General features: G+C 38.0%; 4 protein-coding genes and 1 long non-coding RNA gene across 11 annotated transcripts in view; 4 read left to right on the top strand and 1 right to left on the bottom strand.

Moving 5' to 3' along the window:
- LOC149111831 (melanopsin-A-like) overlaps positions 1 to 3,364 on the bottom strand; it is a 3,652-nt gene extending 288 nt beyond the window's left edge. The window contains exons 1-2 of the mRNA XM_089289409.1: positions 2,514 to 3,364; positions 1 to 1,453 (exon numbers count right to left, since the gene is read on the bottom strand). The exon at positions 1 to 1,453 is cut by the window's left edge and continues 288 nt beyond it. Of these exons, the coding sequence (XP_089145535.1) occupies positions 567 to 1,453; positions 2,514 to 2,526 (900 nt within the window). The 5' untranslated portion in view covers positions 2,527 to 3,364 and the 3' untranslated portion in view covers positions 1 to 566. The remainder of the gene's footprint in view (positions 1,454 to 2,513) is intronic.
- On the top strand, positions 3,352 to 16,549 carry LOC149111832 (uncharacterized). Of its 5 annotated transcripts, none has more exons than XM_089289411.1 (10): positions 3,352 to 3,406; positions 11,300 to 11,331; positions 11,573 to 11,627; positions 11,774 to 11,836; positions 11,926 to 11,988; positions 12,202 to 12,240; positions 12,388 to 12,426; positions 12,541 to 12,585; positions 12,966 to 12,996; positions 13,116 to 16,549. In XM_089289411.1, the coding sequence occupies exons 3-10, from the start codon at positions 11,573 to 11,575 to the stop codon at positions 13,309 to 13,311; spliced, it is 531 nt and encodes a 176-aa protein (XP_089145537.1). In that variant the 5' UTR covers positions 3,352 to 3,406; positions 11,300 to 11,331; the 3' UTR covers positions 13,312 to 16,549. The 5 variants fall into 5 exon arrangements, with proteins under 5 accessions (XP_089145537.1, XP_089145538.1, XP_089145539.1 ...); XM_089289412.1 differs by having other exon boundaries at positions 11,573 to 11,621; XM_089289413.1 differs by having other exon boundaries at positions 11,573 to 11,615.
- Positions 3,724 to 10,015, top strand: LOC149111833 (uncharacterized). The gene has a single exon (XM_089289407.1). It carries the CDS (start codon positions 5,424 to 5,426, stop codon positions 8,526 to 8,528), a length of 3,105 nt encoding a protein of 1,034 aa, XP_089145533.1. The 5' UTR covers positions 3,724 to 5,423; the 3' UTR covers positions 8,529 to 10,015.
- On the top strand, positions 8,525 to 10,817 carry LOC149111834 (uncharacterized). Its single transcript, XM_089289408.1, has one exon. The coding sequence runs from the start codon at positions 8,597 to 8,599 to the stop codon at positions 9,500 to 9,502; it is 906 nt and encodes a 301-aa protein (XP_089145534.1). The 5' UTR covers positions 8,525 to 8,596; the 3' UTR covers positions 9,503 to 10,817.
- A 4,488-nt stretch (positions 16,550 to 21,037) lies between the features above and the next one.
- Positions 21,038 to 22,500, top strand: part of LOC149111835 (uncharacterized) — a 6,845-nt gene continuing 5,382 nt past the window's right edge. Inside the window, exons 1-2 of one of the 3 annotated variants that reach the window (XR_016207219.1) lie at positions 21,038 to 21,377; positions 21,746 to 21,859. This is a non-coding gene — a long non-coding RNA (uncharacterized LOC149111835). The remainder of the gene's footprint in view (positions 21,378 to 21,745; positions 21,860 to 22,500) is intronic. The other 2 variants (XR_016207218.1, XR_016207220.1) reach the window with 2 other exon arrangements.

The raw sequence follows: 22,500 nt of genomic DNA on the forward strand, positions 1-22,500 counted from the left end.
AGTATTTTCGAGCAGGTTCCAATTCTCAAATTGCAAATTTTAGGAACATGCCCACTTGATTTTGCGGTCGCAAGGTACCAGCCACCCCCTCTCCTTCCTAGAAAAATCCTGGATTCGCCCCTGACTTGGCCTCACTGTTTTGACAACAAAACCTTAAACCTTAACCTAACTTCGCATTTGCAAGTTCATTAGTATAGCTAGGAGAAAGATGGATGGGATTCATACTCATTTACTGTGCGCTTTTGCTTGAAGTAAGTTTTGTGAGACCATGTAGGCTATAAGTAACATATCAAAAACGAATATATCAAAAACGAGACGCACCCTTTCATCACACTTCCAAATGCACAAAAGGAGTTGCGAGTTTTCGTTCAAATTTAAAATAACGGTTACTGAGCATGCATAGTGAGAGTAACCTCTGTGACTAATGCTGGTATATCTATCGATTTAAGTCTAATTGAAGTTTCCATTCTTTGTGTTTCCATTCTTTGTGTTCAGCAAATTAAAGCATCATGGACTGTAACAAGATCGAAAATGTTGGCCTGGCATTGACTAATAACATTTAATGTTTAGAAAATAACTCGCCTTGGATAGTCACGGTTACAATTGCAGATAATCTTCCGTAGTGCCCGTCGAAATTTCACCGTTCGCAGCGAATAAGCGATCGGGTCGAGCAGCGGATGCAGCAAGATAAAAGCCTCTGATATGGCCCGATATTTGTAACGAACGTAAGAGCTTCCAAAGAATTCACTTATGTTTTCCAACACAATTGATGGAGTCCAGCACACAGCACACAACCCAACCAGTATGAACACAGAAAACGCCACTTTCCTCTCTTTTCGTTTTAGCTTTTCTCTCACTTGAGCACTTCTTGTGAGACTTAAACGCTCTTCACGCCCAGCTCCAGTTGTTAAATCTCGATACAAACCCTTTCTTACCAGAACTAAGATTCTCGCGTAACAGGCGAATGATAAGATGACTATTGGGAAGATGAAAGCATCAACAATGAACACTCTGTATCTGTGGAATGAATCCCATCCAAGCACGGGAGAGAATGCTAACAGCCCAGCGAAAAGCCAGATGCAGAAAATTCCACGCGTCAGGTAAGCGTGCGTTAAGTAATTCACGCTCTTCAACGGAGATGAAATTACAATCAGTCGTTCAACTGCGAGGCCTAAAATTGTCAGAAATGAAGCGTAAAAGCCAAGATAAGCAGTTGTGTACGCTGCTTGGGTAATGCTTTTGTGGGGGAACCAATGAAGGAGAGCGAAAAGTAACTCGCCAGGAAAACCGACCAAAAAGTCACAAACGGCGAGGTTTAATATGAGGTAGTTTGCGGTTCCTTTAAGGTTTTTGAACGGATCTTTCCAAATTGTTATTATTACCAAGGAGTTTCCAACCGCGGTCAGTGCAGAGAGCGACAAGAAGACTGTTGCATCAGTAAAAGGAACTGAGTCTGGAAATAAAAGAACGAGTTTGAGTCCCTGATTTTAGTAAAAACAGACCCCCGGGGGGGTCTTTAATATTAAAAGGATGGGGGTGCTTGTCGTACCTTTCAGGCGTTAAAAACGCGGTTTTGGTTCCTCTCAGGGTGTTCAGCCTCAAAAGGTTCACAGTGAGAGGTTTCGCGGTACCTTTTAGGCTACTGAGCTGAAAAATATAGGGGTGAAAAACTTTTCAAGACACGCCCACAAAACAGCAACTTGGTACCTCTCAGGGCTTTTTAGGGGTGCCTCTTCTTTTTATATGAGAGTTTACCCCCCCCCCCGGAAAACAGACCTCTTTCTTCTTAGGCTCGATTACCAGCCGCTGTTTTGGGAAATGAGCCCGCGCCCTCGGAACGCGGCCGGACCAGAGTGAGTGGCAGAAATCGAGCCTACTTTCAGCTCTTCGCTCGGGACTCAAAATAACAACTGATGTTGGCATAATTTTGCAAGAGACTCTGACTAATTACGAAAGCTATAAAAGAAACTCGATTAATCCACTACTCCCTGGAGCCAACGCACCGTTTAAAATGCGTTAAGTCCTGGCTTCGGCAAGCGTTAAATCAGGGGTTGGGGGGCAGGGATGTCAATTGACTGATGCATAACTAATTGCGTGAGTACAAAGTTCGTCCCAGAACAAAACCATCAGGCTGTTGTCACGCTAACAGTTTTAGACAAATCACTTTTGGCATTCACTCAGTAGAAGCAATTTCTTTTAACTAGAGATTCGTGGATTATCGAGCTCTATATTTTATCAATTTGCCCCGTTATATCAGTCTCGCGCTGCTTAATTTGGTAAGATTAACGTTAAGTCTGCATACGAAGCAAGTCGAATACAACCTTGAATACTGAAAACCAGCCCGGGAGCGGAAATTTGTAAATGAAGGTCCTGAACTTAAAATAATGCATGCACGTAGACGTTTTGTCCTGTGTTTACTTTACACATGACTAATCGCCATTGTATCGATCAAAGAAATTGCCTTATATGATACTGTAAAGCTATGATTGAGTCGCCGTTCGACGAAAACTTACCGTCAAAATCCATTCTAACCGGCAAGCTCAGACTCGAATCGAGGGGTCTAGAAGCAGACGAAATTATTCGCAAGAGAAGCTGGCACCCGGTGAATTTACAGTTAAAGTGACGTGGCTCAGATTTTGTGTTTCTTTGCAATCACGGACTGATAAAGCTATCGAATCCAGCCGCTGTTTGAGTCATTCAATAAAGCAACACTTTCGCTATTTCCCAGAAATGACCGGAAACAGAAATACATATACTCTTGCGTACGATATGTCACGAAACGTCATTAGTTAAACGATTGGCAGAGACACATGATAACATGAATAAATACTAGCTAGAAGCAATATTTTGCTTTTGTATTTTGTTTATAACTCAGGTCAGTAATAAGATTTAGTAGCAACAGCATTGAAATTACAGATCGATTAACCAACTTGATGCGGAAGAGAAACAATCAAGATATTACATGAAAATGTTTTTGAATGTTGAAGTGTTTGGGTGTGCATCAGGGACTTTCCCTTTCAAAACTTCGCGCTTATCACGGGGATACAACGCATCGAAATTTCATTAAAAAAAAAAAGACATAAAACTAAGTTTTCAAGATAAACCTGCGCCAGCATTCAGAGCCTGCGAGATTGTCCGGTTTTTGTGGCTCTGCCAAGAGAGCCACTATGTTATACCGACTGAGTGAGGTGTGTGAGTGAGTGATGAACCAAACGGCCGCCGAACATCTTTTCCGGAAATTATCGGAACAAAAGGCTTTCTTTTCCGGGAATCCTTCGGAACAACTCGTACGGGCGAAAACAAACCGTCGAATTATCGACTTATCTGTACCAAGTTCAGCGTGGAAAACGTTGCCCGACGTCGCATTTGGCTTTCGAGCTGGAAGGTTTATTGCCGAATAGTGCAGGTATGTTTTCCAAAATTACAAGTTTTTTCTCTCCAATATTCAGTCGCAGCATTCAAGCACTGTGTCCTGTGTTTTCTCGCCATGTATCTTTAAGGTATCTTTCAGATTCAAAGCGGTTTTTGTATAGAGAAATCTTGCCTGAACTTCCGACTTGTACGCGGGAAATCCATGATGGCTGGCGAGCGAGTGGTGCAAATGAGCCCTTCTTGGGATCACACTATTCCCTATTGGGAACGAAATATTCCTTTCGAGGAACAAAACTTGTCTTCCGAGACAACAATGAATCCCTTCTGGGAGCAAAACATTCCTTTCGAAGAACAAAACTTGTCTTCCGAGACAACAATGAATCCCTTCTGGGAGCAAAACTTTCCTTTCGAGGAACAAAACTTGTCTTTCGAGACAACAGTGAATCCCTTCTGGGAGCAAAACATTCCTTTCGAGGAACAAAACTTGGCTTTCGGAGACACAAATGAGTCTATTCTGGAAGCAAAACATTCCTTTCGAGGAACAAATATTGGTTTCCGAAGACACGAATGAGATATCGATGATTCAGAATGAAATACAAATGCCTATTGGGGAAACCACGTTGCTCGGTTGCCATCATGCACAAGCCAAAGTGAATGAAACTAACAGTGAACACAGTGACACGTGCTTGACTGCAGTGCTGCATTCTAGTGCAATTAAAGTTACAGTAGCCATCAAAAGCCCTGATCGGTCGCATTGCATTAGAATTTCCCGTTCGCATAATTCAACGTTTACTAAGATAGTACATCTTAGAGATAGAGAACCATCTAGAGTATCTCTGAAAAAGTTTTGAATGGAATGAAGCACAAAAAGCTTAGAAAAAAGTGCAAAGTTTGGATCAAAAAATCAATTCCTTTGTCATCTGCTTTGAATGATATTGCTACTAGCTACAAAAAATGGAAGCTTGGAACATACTAGGAGGCAAGACAGTTATTATAGCAAATATTATCCAAAATAAACCGTTTTCACCAGATACAATTTAGCTGAATGGAAAACTATCCTGTCAGGTGATACTGAGAGAAATCCTGGTCCCGATAATAACTTGTCTTATGAAATGGTTAACATAGGTCATGCTTCTGTCTTTCAAATCAGATTGCAGAGATATGGGTTAAGACCTTTGGAGGTTGGCGGAGGTGGCAATTGCCTCTTCAGAGTGATAGCACACCAGTTATACAATAACTCAAATCGTCATTTTGAAATTAGGGCTGCTGGTGTTCAATATTTACAAAATAACCCTGAACGCTTTATTGAAAGTGGAGTTTTAAACAATATGTCATGGTTTCAATACATTAGTAATATGTCCAGAGAGGGGACTTGGGGTGATCACATCATTATGCAAGCTATAGCAGATGCTTTTAATTTAAGGATTAATGTAGTTGAATCCAGTGAGAATTTTGCTGAAGTAACTTTAGTAGAACCTGTGAATGTGTCACTTTATTCGAGGTCTGTGTATATCGGGCACATAGGGGAAATGCATTATGTCTCCACTATACCCATAACTCATGGAACTACTCCTCAATCACACAGCCAAAGAACGTCCCTTGACTCTGATGATTTTCCAATTAACAACCGCAAACGGAAATCAATTGACACAACTCAAAACCAATGCATTTTACCTACATTGAGTGCAAACAAACAAACAGCTTATAACTCAAGTTCAAAAACATGTGTTGCAAGTTTCCAGTCAGTCAGTGAATTAAATTGTGCTCAATACCAAAGGGCTTGTAGAGCAAAAATGTCATCTCCTGAGCAAAAAGCAAAACAGAATGCACAACAAAAGGTTTATAGACATAAAATTGCATCTCCTGAGCAAAGAGCAAAACGGAATGCACAGCAAAAGGCTTATAGAGAAAAAATTGCATCCTCTCAGCAAAGAGCAAAACGAAATGCACAGCAAAAGGCTTACAGAGAAAAAATTGCATCTCCAGAGCAAAGAGCAAAACATAATGCACAGCAGAAGGCATACAGATGAAAAGAGGTTTATAGAGCAAAAATGACATTGCCTGAGCAAAAAGCAAAAAAGAACAAACAGCAAAATACTTACAGAGCAAAGGTAGCATCTCCTGGACAAAAAGCAAAAAGGAATACACAGCAAAAAGCTTGCAGGCTGAAAAACATAACTAATATTGACTCAGCTATTTCCAAGTTTCATGAGACTGTTGCCAAAGGTCCATTGTATGTTTGCTCATGTTGTGATCAGCTATGGTATAGACATAGTGTGCTTTCTTCTAAAAAATTTAGAGAATCTAATCTTGAAAGCATCAAATGTTTATGTAATAAAACCAGTGTCAATAATGTAGAATGGATATGCAAAACATGCCATAGCTATTTGATTAAAAATAAAATTCCACCATGTGCAATCTTAAATGGGATGGTATTTCCTGAGAAACCAACTTTCTTTGATCTTAATGAACTAGAGTGCAGATTACTTGCCCCTAGGATTGCTTTTCAAAAACTTATGCAAGCTCCCAGAGGAAAACAGCTTAAAATTCACGGAAATGTTGTCAGTGTACCTGCTGATGTATGTAGCACAATGTGTCAGCTACCACAGTTACCAAGCAATACTGGGACAATAAAAGTAAATTTGAAAAGAAAATTACAGTACACGAGCTCAGCGTTGTCTTTAAATGTAAGACCACATAAGGTTCTTGAAGCTATTAATTGGCTGATTTTGAATAGTAATCTTTATAAAGATGAAGGTATAGTATTAAATCCAGCATGGGCTAGCGAATATGATACAGAACTTGCACAAGATAAAGATTCTTGTGAACAACCACTACCCTTAAGACCTGAATGCAGCAATGGAGCTACTAGTAGTAGCATGACTAATGATTGCATATTAAGTGATGACGACGAAGACAATTGGAGTGAAGATGAAGCAGAATCCCCAGCAGGTGTTACTGATACCATGCTAACAGCAACTGACTTCCTACAAGATAATGAGCGATCACGTATCTTCAATGTTGCACCTGCTGAAGGAAACATACCTTTAAGTATATTTAAGGATAAGCATTCAGAGGAATTAGCATACCCAGGCATATTTCTTGGTCAGCCACGACAGCAAAGTAAATTTGTGCACTACAGTGATGTCTGCAAATCAGAACTTCGTAGGTCAGATAGAAGAGCTGCCATGTGTGTTGAAAATATATTTTATAAAACAAAAAAGTTACAAATGAAAATTCTTCTAGGTAAATCGAATATTGCTCTACGAAAGTGTAAGGCAAATAACAGAAACCTGACTGCACATCATTTAAAGCAAGAAGGGGCAATAGAGAGGTTAATGCGTTATGATGAAGGGTTTAAATTCCTAAGTGCATTACGAGGGTCTCCTCCGTATTTTGAGAAAGCCAAGAAAGATCTGTTTGCAATGATAAGGCAATTAGGACCAGCTACATTATTTTGTAGTTTTTCATCTGCTGAAACCCAATGGTATCATCTTCTCAGAATTCTTGGTCAACTTGTAGACCACAAGATATATAGTGACAGTGAACTTGAAAACCTAAACTGGGAGGATAGGTGTAGGCTTATTCAGAGTGATCCTGTCACATGTGCAAGACATTTTGATTATCAAGTTAATCAGTTTTTGAACAACTTCCTTTTAAGTTCTGTGGAGCCATTACACGAAATATCAGATTGGTTTTATAGAGTTGAGTACCAACAGCGTGGCTCACCTCACATCCACATGTTGATATGGATTGAAAATGCACCAGAATTGAAAGTGCAGAATGACTCAGGGGTGATTGCATTTATTGATGAGATAATAACTTGTGAAAAACCCACAGACAATCCTAAATTGCTTAATCTGGTCAACAGACAAGTGCACCGCCATTCTCACGCTTGTCGTAAGAATACTAAAAGTGAGTGTAGGTTTAACTTTCCACAGCCTCCTATGAGGCAAACAAAGATTCTTTATCCTCTGGATGCTGACATGCCCCAAAATGAAATAAAAGTGTACAAAGATATGTGGAAATCAATAAAAAATCATCTTGATATGAAGGAAGGCGAAGACATTTCATTTGATCAACTACTTTTGAATCTCAATGTTACAGAAGAGAATTATCTACTTGCAGTAAGTTCACCACTTAACAATGCCACAATTTTCTTAAAGAGAAATCCTAATGAGCTGAGAATTAATAACTATAATCCTGCCTGTCTTAGAGCATGGAGAGCTAACATGGATATTCAGTATGTGCTTGATGTGTATGCATGTGCTGTTTATATAGTAAATTACATTTCAAAGGCCCAGAAGGGGATGAGTGATTTGTTACATGAAGCATGCACTGAGGCCAGAAAAGGGAATACTTCTATTAAACAACAAGTAAGGGATATTGGCAGTAGATTTGTAAATAATGTTGAAATCAGTGCCCAAGAAGCTGTATATATTACACTGCAATTACCCATGAGAAGGTCATCTAGGCAGATTATATTTATAAACACTTCACCTCCCGAAGAGAGAGTTGAACTTCTTAAGCCCCTGAATGATATAAAGGAAATGGATGATGATTGCAAGGAAATTTACACCAGTGGATTGCTTAAGCGATACTGTAAACGGCCAGCCAAACTGGAAAATGTTACCCTGGCGGACTGGGCTGCCTGGTATGATAGAACAGGGAAGCCATATGTAAAGTTGTCTTATGAAATGGATACTGATGGTTTTCCATCAGAACGTTTTGTTGACCATTTTCATAACGATGATAATGAAGGTGATGAAAAGGAATTTAGCAAAGCTAAAAAAAGAAACAAAGCTAGAATTATTAGAAGTGTGTGGTTTAACAAGGAAGCTGAACCTGAAAAGCACTACCGTGAGATTTTGATGCTATTTACATCATGGAGGAATGAGGAAACAGACCTTATTGGCGCTTATTCTACTTTCCAAGAGCGGTATAGAGCAATGTCTAAATCTATTGATGAACAAATGAAACAATATGCTGTGTGCAATGAAGACTTTAATCAAATACAACTAGATATGAATGTACTGGAAGAATCTTATGACTCCATAGCACCTTGTAGTCAAGATATTGAGCAACAAGACTTAGGTGAAGGCAGCCAGGACTTACATGCTGACTTCAGTGAGAATTACAATCTTTCGATGACATAGGAATACCATCAGCTGATAATACTGAGCCTTTAATATTAAATGAAGTACCAGATGATGAATACCGCCTCATGGTTCAAACATTGAACAAAGAACAGAAGGAATTTTTTTATCACGTTTTACATATGATCAAAATATCACAAGATCCATTTTACTGCTTTCTCTCCGGAGGAGCTGGTGTAGGAAAATCACAAGTCACTAAAGCTTTGTATCAAGCAGCTTTGAAGTATTATAACTCTAGAGCTGGAGAAAGTTTTGCCAAAATCCATGTCCTAATGTTAGCACCAACTGGTAAGGCTACATATAACATTAAGGGAAATACCATTCACAGTGCACTAGCAATACCAGCTTGTCAATCATTGAAAACCTATAGGCATCTTGACTCTAGTAGACTCAATTCTCTAAGATGTCGCATTGGAAGTGTCAAACTTATTTTCATAGATGAAATATCAATGGTTGGAAACACAATGTTTAATGTGCAAATAGATAACAGACTTAAAGATATCAAAGGAAGCCCACTACCTTTTGGAGGTGTTAGTATTGTGGCTATAGGGGATTTATTCCAACTGCAACCAGTCATGGATGATTACATATTCAAAGATTTGAGCACAGAGTATGGAATTCTTGCTCCAAATCTATGGCAGGAACTTTTCAAAATGTTTGATCTCCATGAAATTATGAGACAAAGAGAGAGTAAACAGTTTGCAGAAATGCTTAACAGATTAAGAGAAGGGAAGCATACTCAAGAAGACATAGCAATGCTGAAACAAAGGGTTCTACAACCTAACAATGGCAGTTATCCAATGAAAGCTCCACACTTGTTAATACAGAATGAGAAAATAAACAATTTCAATAATAGAGCACACAATGCTATCCAAGGCATGAAATACACAATAAAGGCTTATGATAGTGTTGTACATGTAGGAGCAAATTCACATGAGCTTAGAGATAAGAATATTAAGCCAAATACCCAGTGATCCATGGAAAACGAAACAGTTACATGGTGTATTAAATTTAGCAATAGGAGAGCGAACAGAAATATGTCTAAACACACGGACTGATGATGGCATGACAAATGGTGCTAGCAATGTGATTAAATGTATACAGTTACACCAAACAGGCAAGCCATCTGGTATAATATGGGTAAAGTTTGACCATACTGATGTTGGTGAAAAAACTAGACATGAAAACAGGCAACTGTATGTCACTGGCATTGAACCTACATGGACTCCAATAAAACCAGTAACTGCTGAATTTAAAGTTAGTAGAACCAGAAGTGTCCAAGTTGTAAGAAAGCAATTTCCACTTAGACCAGCTGCGGCAAGGACAATTCATAGAGCTCAAGGTGATACTGAAGCTAGACTTGTTGTGAATTTTGAAACTCGAAGAGCTATCCCACACATACATTATGTTGGTCTAAGCCGAGTAACAACTTTATAGGGCTTGCATATCACTGATTTATGTGAAGGCAAGATAAAAGTTAGTCAAGATGTAGAGAAGGAAATGGAGTGTTTGAGAACAGAAGGTAAATTAGATATCTGCATTTCACCTATCTATAATTCACCTGATTCTTGCATTAAGCTATGTTATCTCAATGCACGTTCCTTACACAAACACATTGGAGATATACGAGTAGACCTTAACTACTCAAGTACAGATGTGACCTTGTTTTCAGAAACTCGGTTTTCTGTGAGTGATAGTAACAGCATGTATGACATTGGTCAGTATAGTTTATTTAGAAATGATGCTCCTTCAGTTGGAAATGTTAGACCATTTGGTGGTACAGCAGTTTATAGTCAGATTGAGTATTATCCAGGGTATCCATATTGCTGCAATACGAATGGAGTAGAAATAACAGTAATACGATTAATGGTTGTTCCCCATGTTACCTATATAGCCATTTATCAGTCTCTTCAAGTTTCAATCAGGCAACTATTGACAGCTTTATCAGAAGTTCTAGCAATGCGTTTAACCAATTTTAAAATATTTATGGGTGATTTCAGTGTCAACTGGTTTAACCACTCAGAAAGAGAACCTTTGTACAATTTTTTCATCAGGGAACATCAGTATAAACAACTAATGTCATCGTATGCAACAGACAATAAGACTTGCATAGATCACATATATACCAACTTGCCAGAAACACAAGTTAGAGTTGGTATTTTAGAAACATATTTTACAGACCATAGAGCAATTTATGCATTGCTTGACAATTTGCCTAACATTTTTCCTACATTGGGCAATATAATGACACTTTATCTTAAGAAAATTAAGGAAAAACTCTGATAAAAATAGTTAATAACATTTACACGATCAATATTGTACTAACAAAAACTTGTTTAATGGTCTCATAAATGGAACTTATTACCATATTACATGGAATTTTCATGACACTTTAATTTTGCAAATCGAAGAAAATCATGAAAATTAAGTGTTGTGAAATAAATGTGATGAAATTCGTGTTTATAAGGATTGACAGTCAGAACTGTGAGCAACCGTCTACGCTATTATTAAAATTTTGTGTGTCATCATGAAAACATTTTTAATATACAGCCATGAGGATAGGCATTTTAGTGCAAGACACAGCATTTAAGTGAGTTCAGTATTTGGGTTTTGGCAAAATCTGCACCTCTCAGAATGTACCAAATTTATCATAAATATTCCATAGTCCTAGCCCAATGCAGGCAATAGGTAAGGTTATGATATTGAATGCTTCTTCGTCCCATTCAAATCTTTCATATTTCTCTGTGTTAACCATTTTGCTCTTCCTGCAGGTCTGTGCCAGTCAACAAGTAATTGAAGAACTGTAAGTAAATATTATCCTTTATTTATCTTTTTACTCATGCATAACAATTTCAGACTCGTCTTATGTCAACTCTTTCATTATAGCTAGCCACACGGCCACTGTAGCTAACAATAATGTTATAAAATGATGGATAATGTACCGATAAGTTCTACTATACTTGCTGTCTAGAGTAGATGTTTCCTAAGGCCAACAAGAGTTGAGATCATTTCATTTATTGTACTTTGTTTTAATTTCCATCCAGATGTCTACAAAAGGACGGTCAGAGAAAACTAATCGAAGAAAAAGTATGGGTAAAGGTATTTTCATACAACAGTAAGGTTTTCTAGCCTCACACTTTTACAGAAAATGCAACAGTTGATATACAAAATATATCACTGACAATTTATAATGGATGATTGTCATTATTATCCTCTTTGATATCAATTGTTCTTTTTTTCATTAGGTGATCATTTGTCATCTACCAGCAAATTACATGTTCCTTCAAAAGATTCTACTAGTTCGACTGGTAAGTATTGGAACTCCAAATAACAAATTTGATGCATCATGATTGTTATCATTATCCTATTTGATATCAATTGTTATTGCTTTCATTAGGTGATCATTTGTCACCTACCAGCAAAGAACATGTACCTTCAAAAGATTCTACTAGTTCGACTGGTAGGTATTGGAACTCCAAATAACAAAAATAATGTTGCATGAAGAAAAATGACAAAAATCTTTCTTAGATTCTTAAAGCTATTGCACCATTAAATGAAAATGTCAATTTTTCTGACTAATTAGAAAGGACAAGAACAACACTTCATTATTAACAGTTTTCTCGAAAACAGCTATCTCGAAAATTAAGAAAAAAATGTACAAACTATTTTACAGGCACAAATGACTCACTGACTGAAAGTTGGGAAGACAAAGGTAAATTCAACGACCATTGTTTGAAGGCTGTCACCCCATTTCTTTCTACAACTCACTCAGCAATACTTTAGTATGACAAAACTAATTATACTTTATTATTTTTGCCTAAGTTGATAAATATCTTACCATTATTTTATTATTTTTTAGGCACTCACCACTTGCCAACTGAAATGTTGGTAGACAAAGGTAAGTCCAATAATTGCTGAAATGTACAACTTTTCATGGAGGGAAGTTTTCAGTCAGTAAAGTTATTCAACAGGCACTTCAAGTTACAAAATAGTTTTTCAACATTTCTTTTAGGCAATAATGACAAGCCTACTATAAACGTGGAAGGAAAAGGCGAAGGTAAATACAGCGTCTTCAATTGTACACTCATGACCAATCTTTAGTATGTTCAAAACTACTAGAGCTTATCATTAATCAAGAATTCAGTCTATACAAAGCTGCGAGTTTATTCCAAATAAACAATTACAAAATTAACAATTCATTCATTCTTTCTTTCTTTCTTTCTTGCTCTCTTTCTTTCTTTCTCTCTTTCTTTCTTTCTCTCTTTCTTTCTTTCTCTCTTTCTTTCTTTCTTTCTTTCTTTCTTTCTTTCTTTCTTTTTTTCATTCAGCTGCATTATTATAAATTGGGAAGCAGTCTAATCCTTTACCTATACCTTCCTAAAATGTATATTATTTTGATCATTAAATAGTGAACATCAAATATGCATACATTTTCAGGACCCTCTGTAAAGACAAGCAACTTCATCAAGTAAGTTATATTTACACTGTTTTATTTGAAATCCTTCAGAAAAAAAAACACAACACGAATCTTCATAGAAACACGACATATATCCACTACATTTTATTTTAATCAATTTATTTCATTAGGATGTCTTCATTTAACCAGCCGCTTGAGGAAAACCAGATTCAAGGGTTTATTCACAAGCTCAGTGACATACGAACATCAACAGTAGGAGCTGCTTCTTACTTTGATTTTCAGCTTCAAACGTCGCCCACAAAATCTGTAAGAGCTCTCTGCTACTCTCCCGAAGAGCGGCCTAAAATAAAGGAAATGCAAGACTAAAAGCAACCTGTGAGTTTCGACAATGTACAGCAAACTGTAGACAGACGTCGAGCTTTAGAAGAAGAGTATACCATCAGGAAGAAATCCAGAGTAACGCCCCACATAGTAGACTATGAATACGACCCCGCATTTTCGCAAATGCATTTTGGCATTAGTGAAATTGATGATATTTCAGACTTTCAATCAATATCAGTAAAAGCAAAAGTAATGCTTATTGGAGAATCCGAAGTTGTAAATGTTAGGAGCAAACCTTTGACTAAGGTAGATTACATTATCGCCGTCAGCACTAAATCTATCAAGCTCCTAGCTTGGGAAAATAAAGTTGTTCTTGAGGCAGACAAATCCTATCATATCGAAGGAATAAGTGTGCGTAGTTTTAATGATGAGAAATATCTGACTACCACAAAACACACGTCAATCCATCCAATAGAAGAGCTTGTTGCTGTAAATGATGCTCAGTGTGACTATGGTAATGTCGTCGTTGGCTCAGTTCTAGGAGTCAGTGTTTCCCATTACAAAATTTGTCTTTGTAACACAAAAATACAGGTCGCCGATAATACTACTACAGTGAAGTGCAATAAATGCAAACTCAGCGTCTTTGCCAATGCATTACTCGACTCGTCCGTGACAAAGTTAATTATCAAAGATAACTCAAGTCAGATGCACACTTATACTGCATTGAATACTACCATGGACACGTTTCTACATAAAGTGGCTAACAAACCTGTTACTGACTGTGATGATGAACAGCTTTTGGAAATTTTTGCCTACAAAACTTTCGAATTTACAGTCAGTGAGAAAGAAAAACTTGTAAGCAGCATAACTGTAAACACATCAATGCAAAGTGATAAGTAATAACTTTTATTATGTTACCATGTATACCGTTCTAATGCTAGCCTGCGTAGCAAGCGCAAAAGGGAAATGGGACACCCCTTTCACTACTTCCGCATTGTCCCGCAATGCATCGCTCCCATAGATTTCATGGGAGATTGAACGAGAAAAACCTTTTTATGGGCTTGTATGAGGTGGCTCGATAGTCAAGAAGACCTTTTACTTGAAAATCAAACTTAATTAGACAATATCAACATCATCACACTAGTTGCCATGAATGATGACAAACACAATGATGTTTGGGTCTCTTGTTTCCATGGTAACAGCACAAGCCTTGGTATGGTGTCTCACAGGGTGCTTTTCTTATAACAATAACTGAGAAAAAACACCAAGTCACTCAGACAAGAAACTATTTTTTACAAATTATGTTTACAATGGTCTATGCAATGAACCAAAATGATTGGCTGGCATTGATTATTTGCAGAGAAAAAAATCTGAGAAGTTGAAATTTGCAAAAACAGGTCTTTTTGGCCAATACCCAGCAGCAGTGTTTTGCCTGCTGTAGTAAATGAATTCAACAGATCAGCATTATTTTGGTTCATTGCATAGAATGTTTGTCAACCTTCAGCCTGAGCCTCAGAAAGCTGGAAACGTTAAAAGCATGGAAAAATAGAAATGTCCCCATTTACCTTTTCCATGCAAGTGTGAACATTGAAAACTGCATAGGGTAGAGATAAAAATTCCTAGGGCTGTAAGAATTTCTAGTGCAGAAGTATTTGTTTTGCATTGGAGCAATGGAGGAAAATAGATGGCAGCACTGTGCTTTTTCTCAGAAAAGTTAGAGAATGGAGGTTGCAGATAAACAACCTACCAGCTCCAAAACAATGCAAGAATTTCATGCAAATCTTACCTCACAAGCAAACAGTCTGAACACGTCTTTCATTAACTCAGTCGTTTAATCACGCGGAAAACATTACAAAACATGTCTTCTGCTTCCAACTCGCATGCAAAGTTCGGCCAAAAAAGTCAAACAAGAGCCAAAGTAGCTCTTTTTTGTCAGCAACCTCAACCAAAAAACCAACGAGCAGGAATCTGACCCCATTGCATCCTGGGAAATATGAGTTTTCTTTGAGCGGGAAAGACCTACCTCCAACCAATTTCATGTTTTTTTATAAGTCTCTGACCAGGCTTCAATAATACACTAAAAGTTTTCCAGTCACTTCCATCGTTGATTGAAACTTTTATATTTGAAAGTTGAAGCCTGCTGAGACAAGGCTCATTTGCTCTATGGCCCCTTGTCCGTGAACTACAAACTACCAGTAGGTGGAATCTAGCATCTGGTCGAAGTTTGTCACATTCACAGTGCCAATAAACAGTTCTTTGGAACTGGCAAGGTTTAAGCCTTCTCAGCCCTTCATGATGAGCTCAGGTACCAGCAAATGAACCAAAACACAGCAATTTAGCTATAGTTTTGCCCATCATTGAGGTAATGTGGCAAACGATTCTTCCGATCACAAAAAGAATGCAAATGAACTGACTGCAGTCACGTGAGCAGTTGCCATGTGACAAAATATATGCGTGCTGTACCGAGTCCCTCATCATGACTTTTGCTCAGAAAGGAGTGTTTAAAATCCCCCCCCCCCTCCCCCTCTCAAATGTTAAACAAAATCTTCAGATTCTTATATATTTCCTTGACTATTGAGCCACCTTAAGGAATTAACTTGATCGAAACTCGAACAAACATGCATTTTCTTTGTCAGGGTTTTTTCGGAAATAGAGCCTCCCAATCCCTCCCCCCTAAAATCTACGAGAGTAGATGCGGAAGAGGGGAATTGACCGCGCGCGGCCTCTCGCGTTCCGTCTCATTCTTTTTGCACATGCTACGCAAGTTATTCTTATGGAAGTTGTACGGGCAGACCATATGTTTGAATGGTGAAAATGAGGTCACTTTTCAAACATTTGTATCCCTCGTTAATTTTGTTGTTACTGTTTTGATATTGAATACTCATAGTGATTTTTTACAAAGCACAGCCCACCAAATGTTCAGATACGCATCAGCTCATAAAGACTAGCTTCATCTGTTACAATTAGTTGTTACACGTTGGTTTATGTTTTTGACACTTGTAAATGCGAGTTTGAGGGTGCTGACCATTACGCTCCATGGTTAAGCCAAACCTTTATTCTCACTCTAATGCATTATAGCGCTATGACGATAGAAAAAATTATTCTATTTTTGAACTTTTTCATGAGATCATTCACATTCTGATAATCATGAGAGTTACATCACATAATGGTCAGTCACTAGTACAAACACGCTATCTGTTACCACAGAGGTAACCTCCAATGTAAAAATAAAACAAAAATAAAACAGAAAAATCGTTGAAATTATACAATCACTTTTCTCTTACATATTGTAATTACGTTGTTGATATTATTTTTTATTTACAAACTAACTTATCCGTCGCCACAGCAAATGGTTCGATTGAGTTCGATTACCGACTAAAGTTCAATAACAAATACCAGTAGCAGAGCCACATGCAGTCTCCGACTGCCTATTTTTTCAGGTTCTTGTCTCACGCGCCGAAACAAGAGCCGTAACAACAATATGGATATCGATTTTGAGGGATAACTCACTGATAACTTCGAATCATGGTTTCGATACACCAAACTCTTCGATCTTGCCAATATTCATTGCAACTGAGATTTAAATGACCTGGCGACATCTCGATCCATCCATGTTACATCGCTTAAGAGTAAAATACGAAGAGAATTCCATTTTGTGAGTCTCCCAGTTCTTTTCTTTCTAATAGCTAGCGACGAAGCATCTTCACTGGGGCTTCACGGATCTTTCCAATCAATGGCGTGACGAGCCGGAAGCGTGACGGATGATGGAGAACCAACCAACCATTGGCCCTTTGCATGCAACAAAGCGCCAGGCTAAGGCAGACTCAAGGCACGTTAAGGGCTCTGTGGGAAGCTAGAGAAAGAAAAGGTTTGTACGCTGATATAAAATAAAAAGCGTTCAGCAAACATGCCTATGTAAAGAACGTTCGAATTATTAGAATTACATGTAGTCATTCATACGGATCGTTTCCACTGTCACGCAATAAAAAAATAAATCGAAAACCACTCAGTGGATAAAGTCAAGAAATTGTAATCTTATAGAAAATAGATATAGAAGACACTTCTCTAAGTTTTAGGTTTCTGCGTTTTCCCAGACTGCAGATATTTGAATTGTCGAAATGTATCGCGGAAATTTACACACAGGGCACCCATACTAGCGGCGTGTCTGTTTGTATGTTCGAAAAATAAAGAAATGTATGGGAATATTAAAGAGTCTTAATATCGTAAACTGATATTGAGTAATGTCCATGCTAAAACTCAAAATAAATGTAAATCTACCTCAGTTGATGTGTATTGTCGTTTCTGTGGCTCAAAATGGCGAATTTGAGTGATTATGATGGGTTTTGCGTTGACTGTTACTACACGTTATAACGGAGCCCACTATGGAAACGCTATGTTGGTGCACCTCTGTGGTGCACCAATATGGCGGCCGGAAAATAGTGTTAACATCTGGAACTTGCTTTGGCTATCTAGGCCACTGACTATCTGTACTGAACAAACCAACATTTACATAAGCACTTTCCTAATGATCTAACATCTAAAAAAGCTAAAAAAGCTAAAAATCATGAGATAAGTATATATTTTTCGACAAATGCCATTTTAGCTTTGTGTCAAGCAGCGCCATAACTCTGAAATTCAAAATACGCTGGTTTTCAAACGATGCACACTTGAGCTGTAACATTGTAAACAGATATAAATTTACCCCGCCCTCTTATGCCTGATGGGGATAAGAACTTTGGTGGCTCTTTAGTTCTCGATTTTAGAAAACGATGACTTCACATATCTATTAAAATAATGGCGAGAAGTGTCTCATCAGATGACCTGAAAGTCAACCATCTCCCTTCAAAATCTGTTTTCCACCGTTTTAACCTTCTACATTATATTATATTATATTCCAATATATTCTCTTAACATACACTTTCTATAAACAAGAAATGTTTGTAAGTCATTGCGAATTTAAGGAATAAACAGGTGCAAACACGTTTTACCAGTTCCTAACGGAATAACTTTTCGCGAAAGAAAAATTGATTTCATTCTGTGAGTGCCAGGGTCAATGGAAATAGCAAATGCCCCGAAGAACTTTTTTCTGCGATTTGTAAGAAGGAAAGAAAAGAAAGGACACCAAGTTTGCCAAGTTTTTTTTTTTTCAAATTGAGTCATCGTGGCTGCCTACAACAAAACAGTGGCTGGTAATTAAAAGCCAACATAAAGATCCACCGCTGTCACTGCATGAAATGGCATGTATAAGGAGGTATAATGAACCCGTATACATAATGTGTACGGAGAGGTATAATGATGTATACTGAAGTATATGTATAAGGTCTGTATAATGATCAGTATACGTCTGAATCCTTATACTAATGTATACTGTCTTGTGGAGATTTCCTTATACCTAGTGTAAGGGAACATTATACGAGTTGACAAAGTAAATTCAACTTGATTGTTCTTTTGCATCATAAATGAAGGAAATGAAGGCTCCGGTTGCTGAAAACAGAGCTGACTTGAGAAATATATCCTGTGGTAATGAGTGCTTCTTACCGAAGAACTTACTTGTAAAGGAAGCCTCAATTCAGATAAACAGCTATAAAAGCAGGTATTATTAGCGCGTCTTTGCGCTTTGCGGATTTCCTACAGGCATCATTAACGCATCTTAACGCTTCTTAAGCATTCTGTAAATATATCAATAACGCAGCTTAACGTTTCTTTATGCATTGCGTAAAGATATCCATAACGTATCTGTACGCTCCTTTACGCATTGCGCAAAGATATCAATAAGCTACATGCGTGAAGTTAGTAATTTCGTGGGATTTACGTGGCAGTGAAATCCCTCGACACTTGGCGTGTCCGAGATCAGAACGTGACGTGTCAAGCAACGTGACGTGTCGGAGAGTACCATGTTCCTAATACGTCCGTTGCGGCGTGTCAGGAAAAATCATGGTTGGTACGTCATGTGTGGCGTTTCAAGGGAAGCCAGGACTCTGATACTTAACCGACGGCACGCGGTTTTAGTTTAATCTCTTTAAGCGAGAACTAAAATTTTCGGACGTGTGTTTCGTTGTTCGTTTCAGAATGTTCAAGTCAACAAGGCGCGAAGATCTATACTTGACTTACATCATTTTGTTAATACCATCGAGTGTATTCTGTTCAGAATCTTGCGTGGAGGTATAAGACTTAAAATTCATACCAATCTTCAGAATAGCTCTTTTGACTCACGTTATGCATAGTTCTATTTCCTTCAGGTGTTTACACTGTCGACTACTATTTTATATTCTAGTATTTATAATCTACCTATCGCATGCAGGGCTCTTTTCGAATACCAGCCTGGCCACTGAATGTAAAACACTTGTTTAAATAAAGTGCTAAAAAAAAAACAGCAGCGGAACATACCTTACATCTCACCGACCTACGTGGTGGCGCAATTCACCAATTTCGCAAAGCTTGAGAGCGGAATGCCCTACGATCGGTTGCATGTGAGGACTTGCACCGGGACGCCAAACCCATATAACGCTGCCGCGTATTTGATGCAAACCTTGGAACCCTCCTAGGAGGCCTCTGGCCAATCTTATGCTTGTAAAGGTTGAATGACGCAAAATCTATTTATTTAGACCGACTTGTAGTATTCCATCATTGTGGTTACCGCTGTAAGTCCGAAAGCATCAGCGCATGCGTAATCATGAAGAGTGCCTTCAACGAAATTTACCAACCAATATTTCTTCCAGTCGGTTTGTTAGTAAAATTTCTAAACACGAATCATATAAATTCGTTTTATGGAAAATAATATGTGATTGTGACGCAATAGCATCCTAGAGTATTCAAGCCGCACACAACACGTGACGTACACCTGGAATATTCGTGTCGAATATGGTGGAATACGCTTCGTTCATAATCGTTAGTGGATTTTCGTTAGAGTATACCACACATCTGTCGTACTCCTAGAGTATGATGGTGAACCCTTTGTAAAAATAATTTTATAAAAGAAGGTAACAGTTCGGGTGCATAGCATTCTCCTCGAAGCAAAATTTAGACTATGAATTCAAAGTATGTGCGATCGGCGCGTGTATACGTTTATCCTCGAATACGTGATCTTTACGCCAAAGCTATAGAATTCTAGAGTATTCATGGAGTATACAACCGTGACGTGGACCTGGAAAATTCTTATCGAATATGGGCATACGGCAGGAGCACGACCGTGTATTCGTTCGTTGACCAGAACAATTGTACTTTTTTGGTTCATGTTGTCGGCGCAGCGCATGTGTTTTGCTTGAGTCAAGAAATTTACACACTTTGTTGTAACTTCGAATTCCCTTCATTCGGTTTTGACCGACGTTTTCGGGATAATCACTACAGAGCGATTTCTCTTTGTGTGACCCGTCTCGTCTGAAGTGGTTAAGTGCTGCACAGCACGAAACCACAAATTGGATACTACGGGATACGTGAAGTTCCGCAAAGTTAAACTGACTAGAGACACGTAAAGCTGCGCAAAGTTTGTTTAGTAAGAGGAATCAAGCTCGTTTCGGAGAAGTTTTGGTGTATTCAGTGGAGAAAGTCCCGAGACGTTCAGACAAATATCTTTTCTCTGTGGGATGAGTTTAACTCCGGAGCCCGCAAGACAACAAAACTCCTAAATAACGGCCCAAAAGCTTCCTCAGTCGACTCCCTGCCATCATATCAACATCGCATTACGTTTGAACAAGAAATCACAAAACGTATTACGAAGACGAAAGCACTTTAATCAGATTTTTTCCTCGAGGTTACTTCTGAAACGAAATTGATTTTAAATGTGTTTCGAAACAACTTGTAACGAAATGAGAGAAACGACCTACATCAGCATTCTGAGTGTCCGACCTTCAACAAGCACCGATCAGCGGTTTTCCACATTAGACACCAGGTTCTCTCGGTTCTCGCGCCATTTTTTGGCGTCCTTTTTGAAAGGTGTGAAATGTTGAAGCTTGCATCGATCTCTTGTTCCTTTTTCACTGTTTAAAAACTCTACTTTGGTGGACAAAATTCAGTTTGCCTTCACTTCTTCTCTGTGCACGATTTCAAGCAGTTTTTGGTGGCATACAGCTGGTGAAACCATCGATACATACGGAGGTACGAGTCAACAACAGGTAAAACGTAAGCCATTGTTGTCTTCCCGGGTTGTCTTGTACGTACGAGTAAGTTAAGCTTAAGTTTCCAGGGTAAAGTTAAGTTGTAAAGTTTGCTTAAGATGTATGGAATTGCCTCTGGTTGTAAATGTTTCTTTATCAAGCAGAAGCTATACATTGGAAGTTAATGTAACCTTGATTTCTAAACGGACAGCAATGGGAATGATGGTGAATTAAACCATTAATTTAAGTCAAACTACTGTGTAAAATTTACTGATTGATTTATTATGATATTTTCCTTAGCACTGCAAGCTTGATTTGAGGCTTTCCAGTGTGGATTTACACATTAACTTAACTAACCTTTTATGGGTATTGTATTTTAATCATAGGATGAAGTAATTGGTAATGCCTTACATGTACATGTATGTATAATCCCTGGCATCCTCACTTGAAGAAAAAAAAGGGAAAACCTGAGAGGAAGAACCCTGGCTTACAAGATACATGTATGTATTTTTGACTATTTAGGGGGCCATGGAGACTTTTTAAGATTTATTTTTGCAAGAGCTTTTGAAAAATTATATTGGCAAGCAAATTTTGGCATTTCACTAGTCAGTCTCTATATATTTCATATAGAAACAAGGTGATTTGCAGATCTGTTTTCAGAGTGCTCAGTAGTAAACTAGAGCGTGATTATAACAGATGACGAACTGAGCAACTGTAGATCTGACTTGACATTTTATTACTATTTAGTTTCATAGTACACAACTTGTGTGCAGCACTCATCAGATAAAATTGCCAAATGTGAATTTACATCATTACACTGATTTGAAATACACATGCAACCATTGGAAATATGATAGTTACAATAAGTGAATGCTTTTACAAAAAAGAAAAGGAAAGTTGGCAATTATAGATAAACGCTGTTACTATTGTATAACAACAGAAGCTTTAAAAGTTAAAATTTAGCATTTTTCAGGAAGAATTTGTTTGCGTGTCTACATGAAGTTATCAGTTCATTCCATTTATTCAGAGAGGCTAACTCAGGTTTACAAAGGTACTTCTCCCAGAGACATAGGTTACATTGATTTGAAGTGGGGTTATATGGGGCAGCTTGGTTTAAAATCTTTCAAGTGACTTTGAACTT

This window comes from Orbicella faveolata, unplaced genomic scaffold (genome assembly GCF_042242905.1).
Source record: "Orbicella faveolata isolate gen_17 unplaced genomic scaffold, um_ofav_v1 contig_2, whole genome shotgun sequence".
NCBI lineage: Eukaryota > Metazoa > Cnidaria > Anthozoa > Scleractinia > Merulinidae > Orbicella > Orbicella faveolata.

Coding starts and splice junctions, on each gene's coding strand:
- LOC149111833 (XM_089289407.1), top strand. CDS start 5,424: ATGACATTGCCTGAGCAAAAAGCAAAAAAGAACAAACAGCAAAATACT.
- LOC149111834 (XM_089289408.1), top strand. CDS start 8,597: ATGGTTCAAACATTGAACAAAGAACAGAAGGAATTTTTTTATCACGTT.
- LOC149111832 (XM_089289411.1), top strand. CDS start 11,573: ATGTCTACAAAAGGACGGTCAGAGAAAACTAATCGAAGAAAAAGTATG. Junction 12,586..12,965: donor CGTGGAAGGAAAAGGCGAAG/GTAAATACAGCG, acceptor ATACATTTTCAG/GACCCTCTGTAAAGACAAGC. Junction 12,997..13,115: donor AAGACAAGCAACTTCATCAA/GTAAGTTATATT, acceptor TTATTTCATTAG/GATGTCTTCATTTAACCAGC.